Here is an 11359-nt window from a genome sequence, read left to right as displayed (position 1 = left end):
GGGGGGGGGGGGCTTCGCACCTTGAGCGGATGTGCTTTTTGAAAGTTTCTACGTGGAACGGATGTCTCTGACGATACACACGGGTTAAACGTCCTTGAAACACAATAAGCATGAAGAGAAGGGGGAGGTGGGGGGGGGAGAAGATTTGTGGCCTGTTAGTTTCCGGCCTACGAGGAATCAGGTGGATTTGGTTGGAGAGGAAACCGCCTTCCACAACAACTTGAATGTGGCTTTCTCTGCTGATTATGTCTGATGTCTCCTCACTGCTCGGTGTCTTTGGGGAGAGAATGGATGGAGGGGGGGAGGGGGGGGATTCGAGGGGGGAACAGGAAACTCAGGGGGAGGGGTTTCTGTGTCCGTGGAGGGAGGAAGAGGAGGAGGACGTGGAAGAGGAGGAGGAGCAGGAGGGCTGGAACTGTGAGGGGCTCCTCCTTCCCTGAGTCTGCCGGTCGCCGTGTCTCCCGCGGTGTCCCGTCATCGCCGCTATGGCCGACTGGCGGGAAAAGAGGACGCCTGGGGACAGGCAAACACCGAGCGTTACGGCGGCCGGGGGCATTTTCACCGGGAGAAACATGCGCAACCTCGGGAGAGACAAAAATCCAAAACAACAGCAATAAAACGTCCTGCAAATGACACAGAAAACACACAAAGCATGTGTGGGTTTGTGTGTTTCTGCGTGGTTTTGGCTTTCTGCAGCACGTCCACGTCGTTCTTATGGATTTGGTCTCTGAACCTGCAGCATGTTTCTCTTATTGGAAATGTTTTTTGTCACAAATGGAATCACAGCACAGACAACTATTGTCTTTTTATACCTTTCACTCCGTATTACGTTAGAAGACCCACTAACCCACTGAAATCGGAGTCTCATGGTAATGAAGTCTTGAGTCCTCAAGAGCAATTTAACACATTTTTACACACCACTTGCTCTCTCTTTTGTGAAGATTGTAAGATAAATGTGTAGTGATGGCTACGTGAATAAAGCCGACTCGGCTCGACGTGACTATGTCCAAGCAAATCACTTCACAACCTCTGGGCAAATCATTCAGACAAACGAAATTAAACAATTTAACTGGTAATTTAGTGAAATGTAATTTTAGTCTTTAGTATTAAATAGAGGATAAAGACATCTTCCAACAGAGTGTCCATGATCAAGTCAACACTCAGCTTAACAGCGGCTCTGATGTCATGTGACGGCCTCCAGGCATGATTGGTCTATGTTAAAGCGGAGAGGGAGTAATTACCTCAAGAAACAAGCTACCCCCGCCTACACACACACACACACACACACACACACACACACACACACACACACACACACACACACACACACACACACTCTCTGCAGGCACATAAGACAATAAGCCCCATCGACCTCAAATCCACAGTCCCAATTTTGAGATATTTAACTTTTTTAACTCTATTGGACTGCCACTTCATTACGATGGATTTTATAGCAAAGACATCAAATTGCGTAGAGGACTAAGCACCAGGGTGCTGCTATAACTTATTGAATTTCCTGCCTGCAATTACATCAGCAAACGGCCCCTCTATTTACCTGTGTAGACAACTCCATTTATTTCTATTGACATGTTGATGCTGCTAATGCCGCTGGTAGACAGGTTCAATGCGGTCTCTTGTCTATCATCTGTCAGGAGAGGGGGCAGAGAAAAAACTCAATATGAGCATTTAGAAAGGGAACAGAAGGAGCGGGAGCAGCGCCCGCTGGAGTATTGGTGATAATTCAGAGAGTGACAGGATAAGCAGAGCTTTATTAAAGAGTTCTGGGGAGAAACAGAACTGTCAAAAGATGTTACAGCCATTTGCACATGTCCGCTATGGACGGGTCCCCCGCTTCGGCTGAGGAAAATCCAAGAGCAAAACTTCCCGCTGGTCGCCTATTCAACAGAAAATGTCTGATGAAAACCCGTCTTTTTGAGAGTGCATCTGGGTGGAGACAAATAACAGTGTTTTGGGTTGTAATCTTTAAATGACAGTGTTTACACGCGAGGGCCGGAGCCAGACGACCAGCGTGGGAATTAACCCGAGAGAGATTCTCACTCCTTTCTTTTCCATCACGTATCAAGCGCAAAGCCGGCTATTATGACTAATACGAGAGAGGCGGTGATGCAGACAGAAATGATATCACACTTGAGCAGATAGGCCCCTTATTCTTACTTAAGCCCCTATCATTAAGTCCTGTGTGACTTATGGCGTTGTCACGGGGACGGCGCTGTCCGCGGCCGCCGGCCCCCCTCGGCTGGACGGGGCATTTCTTTCTACTCACCGGGAGGACTATTTCTTCATGACTATCTTGTGGTGCATGAGCCCATCAAATTACACGTGTGATATGATGAACTACGGGGGCGCGTTAGCGGTGGAGGCATCGCACAGCTGGATCGCAGACAGCCGGCGGGGGGTCATTATGTTTTTTTTTCTTCTTTTTTTTCCTGCCACCCACTGAGGCCGACACAGTGCCCCACTTAAGTCTGACGGGAGGCAAACATTACAAAATCAGACATTCTAATCTGACCTAAAGTATAAAAAACACCGTATTGCAGTCTTTGAGCGCATTCAGCTTCATGCAGAGGAACAATAGAGAAAACACATATTAAGTACAAACTCCCCCCCCCCCCCCCCCCATGAGCGTCTCACCTCTGTTGTTGACCTTTATGTTGAGGGGCAGCTGGGTGGCCATGGCCAGCAGGTTCTGCTGCAGGGCGTGCTGCATGATCCTCTGCTGCTCCTCGGCCACCGTCATCATCTTCTTCTCTGGCGGCTCGCCGCTCTCCAGCTTCTCCCGGAGCTGCTCCAGGGCCGCCGCCTGGACGGCCGCCGCCGTCTGAGCCGCCGCCGCCGCCTGGGTGGCCATGGCCGCCGCGTGTTGGCCGCCGGGCGACATGGGGAGGGCCACCCGGCTGGGCAGGCACCCGCCAAAGAGGGGCTCTTCTGGGGAGAAGAAGACTATTAAGGAGGTGACATCTGTCATCAGACGGCTCTCATTGAAATGTGCCCGTCCCTGTGCCTGTGTACAATCATCACATCGTGTCAATCATTGGGAGGGTTTCTTTTCACAGAATTCCATTTTAGTGTTTAGTGTGGAATAAAATCAACAGCTCAGGATTTATCAAATGAAGTTGACAATGTTCATCTAGAGATACATATTTTTCTCCTTCTGGATGTGGAGCAGAAAAATAACAATACATATATTTCACTGCAGCTTGTAGTGTGGGTTTGGATCCATCAGCAAAGTGGTACCATGAAAGGAGAGATCCTAGTGGTACGTCGTGAAACCATCTGGACTGGACGTCCCATTGAGAAGGGAAGCAGAGAGCCAGCTGACATGGTTACTGCCTCGGCTGACTATGGTTTAGCACAGGCCGGTGTGTACATTAATAAAGGACACCTTCTTTTGGTGCTGCTGCCTTGGGCCTCAGGAAGCATTATATTTGTTTTATAAATGGATCTCATTCAATCGCTTAACCTTGAAGATGAACTTCATCGGCGTCACTAAAACAACGCCAGCGTCTCCTTGGCACGCCAGACAGATATGTCCGCCGCCCTTTTTTGCTCAAATCTGTAATCAAAGTGCTCCTGTGCATGAGTGTGTTTGAAGGTATGAGGAAGTCCTGCAAGATGTTTCCTCTTTAGGGGAAATGACCATACTACCCGCAAGTTGCACGAGAATGAATAAAGAGCTGTTGTGACATTCGTTTCTGACATGTGAACCTGCTGACTTCTTCATAACAATCACGCAATAATCTCACGGCGTGGAACATTCTGACAAAGTAGTTGGTGAGGAGGAAATGAATCATCCTTCAGAGTGACAGAAAAAGATTTGGCTTATTTAAGATCAGGCACGCTGTTTGCATCATGGCCAGAATAAACTGAGGATGAACTGACGCATGATCGTGTAGCAGATTATTCCTGCACACATTTAGTAAAATACATCATCATCGTGCATCATCATCATCATCATTCAATTAGTACATTAACAGAGACAATAACCGTTGAGGGTTTTTAAGATACCGTCGACTAAACTGATCTTTTTGAAGTGTTTTCCCATTAAAGCGAGCGCTGTGAGTCCTGTTGAGGAACGTTTCGCCCCTGCAGGAGGAACTTAAACTGGCATTCTGTCTAGTGGCCGTCCCATGGCAAGAGGTCACTTGATTTGTTATTTTAGTAAACATTGTAAAAGAAGATTTAAAAAAACAACCGAGTCTGGCGTGTTTGGTTGCAACAAACCAACATGGCGACGAGCTCCACCCCACACAGTGACTCTCTCCACTCCCTAAATACCCTCTAGGGTTCAAAGCCCCCCGGGGGAGAGGGCAGAATACTAAAGCAACGTTGTGAAATAACTCTCAATGTTCTTGGAAAGTGTCTTAAAAAACCCCCAACTTAAATCAATTATTGAATAAAAGCAGGACATTTGTGAAGAGGAGAAAGTGAGGGCGGCAGAGTGCTGGACGTTGACCTCTCTGCTCACACCGCGTGTCGTTCTTTACCTTTCTTGATCACAGGCACATGTGAGATGTGGCCACTGTTGTGAGTGGGCATGGACACATGGGACATGTGCATCTTTGGTGAGGACAGCATGGAGGGGGGGCCCACGGGGGAGTAGTTGAAGATGGCCGAGCCGTAGCTCTGCCGGCGGCCTTCCCGCCGGTTGCTGTCGATAGCTGCCTGAAGCTCTCCGGGGGAGCTCAGTCCCCGCTTTTCACATTCATACGGGTAGAGGTACTTCATATACCTGCAGGGAGGAACACATCAAAGATGTACCAGGCCTTTTGTCTCATATGGTCAATCAAATCAATTGGTTTTCGCAGGCCGGGAATGAGAGTAGAGGGAGAAAAAATAGGCCCTTGAAGGACCATTGAAGCCATGTAATGACTAAAATAATTCCATGGGTTTACATGAAGAAATGGAAAGGGATTTAATTGCGCTTTGAATGTTTGGCTTTCAGGCACATTTGCACAATTTATGCAATGATGAAACAGTGGCATGTAGTTCCTCAGCCCGCGTTGTCACACACAACCACAGGGCTCGACAGCTTCCCTTTAATCACAAACAGGATCTGCAGCGCGTCGCAGAAGGCTCACTCTGCATTAACATGCAGCTTTCTCCAGGAGGCTGATTTTTGTAATCCTTGTGAAAATGAGAAAAGTAACGAGAATAAGGAATTAGATCAACCAGGTGGATTTCTCCTGTTCAACCTAAATGGCAAACACATCATCCTCTTTACCAAAACTTCAAATCAGCGAGCCGTGTCTCCAAATGAGGTCTGCTGACTGATGTCATCTAGAGGTTACATGGCAGAAATCATGGACCATGCTGCTTATGACTGTTCCTATTATATTATATTATATTATATACAAAAATGCATCGTCCAGCTACACACAAAATCAAATCATGCACATATATACTACAGGAGAACAGGGTAAACCAATTAAGTAATAAATATAACCAGGAAACTTTCCCACATTAGGATACATTTATTTGGGATTACAAGTTTTCTGAAATTCTAGCTCCTACACATATATAAACCTAAATGTGTATTTTCTCTAGTTAGGAAGACACCCTAAAGTAATCAGCTCGAGGGTTTCAACACCTTCTCAGTCCTTCAGGCACATAAACTTGCATAATGTTTCATCATTCGGATCAAATAACACGGATTCCTTCCTTAGTTGCAGAAATCAGATGAAGAAGGTACTGTGCTTGGATGGAGGATGGAGATTTAATGCTGAGCCATCCACGAGGCCGTAATGACCATGAATCACAGTGAAGGAGCACGCGTGCAGCGCTGCAGCAGAGAAGCACGCAGGAAGAAGCTCTCGCCGAACACTTGTGGCCAGTCCGGGTGTTTGGGGGAGGGGGGGGGCGGAGGGAGGGAGGGAGGGGGGGTGTGAGTGCAGGGTTATCAGGCACCTGAGGGGTTATCGCCTGCGCTCGTACTCACTGCGTTCGGAGAGTGAAAGCTGCACTGGTGATGGAGGTAGGGAGGTTGAGGCCTTTGGTGATCTCGCGCCATATTTTCTTATTGATGACCTCCACTAAGCCGCCCTTTTCCGTGACGAGCTTGTAGAGCATGTAGAGATCCAACACCTGCTTGGCCATGATAGGAATCCGATTCACTGGAGTCCCTGCAGAAAGCAAACACAATATCCGCAATCAATCCCATTAACTTTGGTTCCTGCCGTCGATGCGCTGCCACGCGCCGTCTTATAAGGCCAATTTATCTCGAGCCGGTCAAATGTCTGACAGCTCCGTTAACAGCAGAAATATAACTTCAAGAAACAGAGAGAAAGGAAAAGTCTCGTCCACTGGAAACCGCCTCGTTGATTGTAAATGGATTTTTTTTTTTTTATGACAAGGGAAATTATCTCTTCAAAAGGTAACTTTAATCATGTGAGAAAAACAAACTCACATAAAACATAAATATCAAGCCTTTACAAAAGTCAAAAGGTAATTAACACGGGAATGAAATGGACAGCAGATGAATTAGTCTGGACCTGTTTAAGTCTCACAAATACAATCGGTGGAATAATTGGAGGTAATCTTTGATTAATGGCCGCCAGCCCGCCCCCCTTATTAGCAAAATAAAGGAGTCACACAATCATTTTCATTTGCAATTTAATGTCAGGCAATAAAGAGAGGACGGCGGGCTCTTTGTGAGCTTTCCAAAGTGGTCGACCTGAGATAATTAACCTGCATTTTGCTGATAGAGTTCCATTGTGCCCATCGGATTTACCATAATAGCAATCGATGGCTGCAGAAATATAGTGCAAACAACAGCAGTGAGGCCCGTACAGTGTGCAGGAGGTGAGCTCTGAAGTATCGTCTGAGGTGGTAAAACCACATCAATTAAGTCCAGTAATTACTGCTTTATTTCGCAGCGCTGGCATGTGGACGGATGAGACGCTATTAGAACAAAAGATTGACGTCCCCCCCCCCCTCTCCTCGCTAGACAATGCCAGCGCTGGATGTGAAGCTGTGGCGCTTCTTCGTCGCTCTCTGGTACGGAAAGTGCAAGAGTGGCTTGGTTATCAGAGGAAAAAAACAAAATAAAGTGAGGCAGGTATAGAATTAACGTTCACAAACATGAGGTTTAAAGAGAGACAATGGTCAACATGGCAAATCTAATCATTAGATGAAGTGCCACTCATCCAATGACCATACTTTGCAAATCCTTTTGTTGTTAGAGAATAAAAGTAAAAGTAAAAGCGTTATTTTTTTACATGAAGACACTGACAAAAACCACATGCATAAGGCCGGTTTAAACTCCAAACTAGCCCATATCTCCAAGTGAACAGAACAGAGAAAGGGTCAACATGACCATGGTTGTACGCTGAATGGCTGAAATGGAGCTCTTGAGTCTTCAAAGTGGCAGTCGGCAAACCGATAGGTAACGTCACAAGGCCTGCTCCCACCTCTCCTATGCAGTCTATGACCACAGTCCAATCAAGCCCACATGTTAAAAAGCCCAACCATAAAACAGAAATCAACATTTGTTAAAGTCTGATACAAAACGCTTTTGGTCCCGATAGCTTATATCTGTGAAAACTTACCAACACTCCTGTTAGTGTATTAATGGCTTAAATTGATGCATTAAAAACTTTGAGGCTTTGAGTAACAGGTGTCCATCACAAAGTAGCTACCTAGGCAGGAGAAAAGAGGGAGGTGCCTATCCATCATTTCCTGTTTGTGCACAGTTTGTTTTACACTTTTTATTTTTAATTGCCAACATGAACATCCCAACTAAAATCTCTGTTAATGTGCGTTGCGGATGAACGGCAGTCTATGGAGCACAGCCCGCTCGATGTCTCACCCTGGACAGAGCTGCACGAAGCTGTGCGTTTGAGGGGCGGGACTCAAACCAAGAGTCAACAGCATGTCTTTTGTTTATGGGAGAAGAAAGGCCTTCACATTCTGTTCAGGCTGCTCAAACTCAAATGTTTATTCATTTCCCTGTATATTTTGTGAATTTGGAAATAAACTGAAATTGTCATCATATGAACAAAAGGCACCTTTACATCCCACTGAGCCAGACTTTAGCTAAAAACTGATAGCATGAATTGTTTTTAACTAATATATATATATATATATATATATATATATATATATATATATATATATATATATATATATATATATATATATATATATATATATATATATATATATATATATGAATTATTTCTCAAATTTAAAAAGTGAACAAAAACCAAGAATTTAGAATTTCAATCCAGTTATAAAAAAAAGAAAAGCATTTGTGATTTCGACGGCGTCCTTAAGCAGCGCAGTCATTGGCTGGGAGAATGGAGTTCTACGGTCTCTCCTCCTTCAGCTTCCTCTTTATGACCACTGATGATAATGTACCTTTGTGCGGGTCTGTCAAACTATGATTTTGTGGGGGACATTTGGCCCACCAAACAAGGACCGAGGCAATACATAAAAACCCCGGCCTTTGTCTGACAGAATCTGAGAAGAGACAAGCCTCTTAAAACAAGATTTATGTGCTTTCAATACCGAGGGTGATGCATTTGGCCCTCTGATTCCCTGAAAGAGATATCAGGAATAAAAGAGTGAGGTTGGAGGTCTTTTGTCAGCACAAACTAACTCATCGGGTCGTGTATCATTATGACAATGAGCAATGGTGGACAAGCTGGGAGAAATCCACTTTGCTCCGAGTGTAACAGCCGTCTTCCGTTAATCCCTCAGCTGCAAAGAGCAAGCAAGTTTGTAATTGGAACAACGTGGAGCATCAGGGGCTCTGGTAGTGCAGTAATCATCTTTATGCTTGGCTTCATCGCTGATGCGCTCACTTTGCACCTCCGAGCCAATAACGGGATGAGATTTTCTCCTCCTCATTGACTTTGCTCTTTTAACCCATGAAGTGAACGATTAATGCGGCGTCACGGGGGGAAGCCGACTGTTTATCTACTTCGGTTCCAGTCCCAAAGTGAAGACGAGGAAGAGGAGGGTGCAACACACACACACACACACACACGCACACACCTTCGGTCATCACATATCATTTCTGGTCAACAAATCCCACGAGAACACTCAAACCAATAATTGATTTGGAGCCTGATGAATGTTATAATGTCGAAATGGTAGTGGGTTAGCAGCCACGAAGCCTCCTATGATTATTTTGTACTAGAGTGTGAGTGATGTGTAACTGATATCAGCGCGGGCTGCCGTCCCCATACACCTACGGGACAAATGCATACCTTGAGGGTGTGCCAAAAAATCGTAAGTAAATTGTAGTAAAAATAGTAAAAAGACTGCAAAAACCAACACAGTAAGTGGGTTGTTACCTGCAAACACGAGTTTATTTTGTGTTGCTGGCTTTCACGTCAAAACGCACAAAAAATGGGAATAATTTGTGAGATATGGGGCGAACGGATCTGGTATCGAATGCTCTGTTTAGCTGGTGCACTTTATCTTTATTTTTATTTTTTATTTTACTTACTGACCCACAGCTTTAGCCTACTAACCCATAGCATATATTTTATTATTATTTTATTTTATTTTTTATCTTTTTGCTAGCTATTGCTGGTCAGCTTCTTTTAACTGAGCAGCATAACAATAAGTTTAGAAAAGACGTGGAATCATCATTCTGTCATTTTATGACCTTATTAAGGTTTTGTTGGGCCACCATTTATTTTACCTAGAAACGCCGCTGTGTGTATCTAATGCTGGGTAACATGTTTTCATTTTAGGAAATTGTACCAATACCAATAACAAGACAGTTTTCTTTGAGAAACCTCCATGTATTTTCCTATTTAACCAAAGTTTAACTGTGACAAAAAGTCGAGCAGCTATACAAGAACGCTGCTTAAATAAAAGTCTAAAAACTTCAAATGAGCGATAAGATAATTGACTGCAATACATTATATATAATTATAACATGAGCACAGAGGTAGAACGTAACAAGCATCCAGCACCAGCTGAGTAAAGATTGCGGGATGCAGCAGCGAAGTAAAGAGGAATATTTAGTGTCCCCGCGATCGAAGACTTGGCCGCTCTCAAGTAGCCTTTTCTTCTGCCACATACTAACCTTCGGCAATTAGGTTGGGAACAAAAGTTGACTTATTTGAGAAAAGGTGCTGATGGTAGTCCTCAGAGATAATAATCAATTAATAACCACAGTCCGGGGCCAACAGTAAATCACCCTGGGTATTTATCAACACACAAAGGAGGCCATTAAAGCCATTATGTGCTCTACTGTTGATGCAATCTCTCGTGAAGCCCTTCTGACACTGAAAAACCATTACAAAGCTTTTCTGAACTGTATGCTTTCCATCGGTTAAAGTTCTACGGAAAAGAGAAAATATGTGTAGAACTTGTGCTGTGCGCTGTTACCATAGCTGTCTGCGCCATGAAATAACACTCAAGACTGTCCTGAATTCCGCCGATGAGGGGACATTGGTACCAGCTCTGTCTTTTCCCCACATACGGTATTTTCATACCTTACTGCAGGGAACTTATTTAATTTTCAAGTAAGGGAACATGAATCCAGCAATAGTGAAACACAATATTAAGATAGAAATTCATGATTTATGTTAAAAGATCCAGTTGGGCCTGATATTCTTAATCCTCTCAGTATTGGGAGCAATACCAACCTGAGTGATAGTGTTGATGCATCTCTCAACAATGCAAGACAATGAAAATGATATCACTTTAAAACATCACAAAGTGATAGGAGGAAAATATACATATGTTAGACTGGCATCAGGACATCCCTCTACTACTAGATACTGGACTTGTTCACCAACGGACCCCAGTGCATTAGAGAACCACACCGGTGTCCCGCAGGGCTGTGTGCCGGGGCTCCTCTCTCTTTACCTCGTCTGCACGGCTGTACACGGTGCTAAAACCAACACGCCCGAACGGACCTCAACCACAACGCTGAATTGGCCTATCAGTGAGAAGGTCCATCACCCCCCCGTCCTCAAGTAATTACTCATACGTATCATTTTGGAAAGCTATGACTGATGTACGGATGAAAGCGTATTTTGTCCTTCAGTTCGGAAGACTTGTTGTTTTCACTTCTAAAAAAATAAAACCCTGCGCAAAATAGTTTTGCGGTTATACTTAGATTAGCAGGAACACATACTGTATAATAAGGAAAGTGTTTGCAGTGTGAACACAAGCTTGTGACCTAAATGATATTAAAAAAAGCCTGGATTTAACCAGGCAACACATCATCAGGGTTGTAAGAGCGCTGTGTGCTTCCACACATTTCAATGGGGTCTCTGCTTAGCGAGCCGGTCTGGCTGACATTTCTTTGTCAGTGCAGAATGACAGTGATGTTTTCAAGGAACATTGATTGCGATATTTGGAGAAGTCCACTCTG

The 11359-nt window shown here is 44.6% G+C and overlaps 1 protein-coding gene across 1 annotated transcript in view; it reads right to left on the bottom strand.

Moving 5' to 3' along the window:
• Window positions 1-313: 313 nt before the first annotated feature.
• Window positions 314-11359, bottom strand: part of arid3c (AT rich interactive domain 3C (BRIGHT-like)) — a 50969-nt gene continuing 39923 nt past the window's right edge. The window contains exons 4-8 of the mRNA XM_062562258.1: window positions 5957-6140; window positions 4506-4750; window positions 2653-2943; window positions 1556-1645; window positions 314-513 (exon numbers count right to left, since the gene is read on the bottom strand). Of these exons, the coding sequence (XP_062418242.1) occupies window positions 335-513; window positions 1556-1645; window positions 2653-2943; window positions 4506-4750; window positions 5957-6140 (989 nt within the window). The 3' untranslated portion in view covers window positions 314-334. The remainder of the gene's footprint in view (window positions 514-1555; window positions 1646-2652; window positions 2944-4505; window positions 4751-5956; window positions 6141-11359) is intronic.

Source organism: Pungitius pungitius, chromosome 5 (genome assembly GCF_949316345.1).
Source record: "Pungitius pungitius chromosome 5, fPunPun2.1, whole genome shotgun sequence".
Taxonomy (NCBI): Eukaryota; Metazoa; Chordata; class Actinopteri; order Perciformes; family Gasterosteidae; genus Pungitius; species Pungitius pungitius.
The sequence above is the reverse complement of the archived record's forward strand: the minus strand, read 5'-3'. Positions and strand labels throughout refer to the sequence as shown.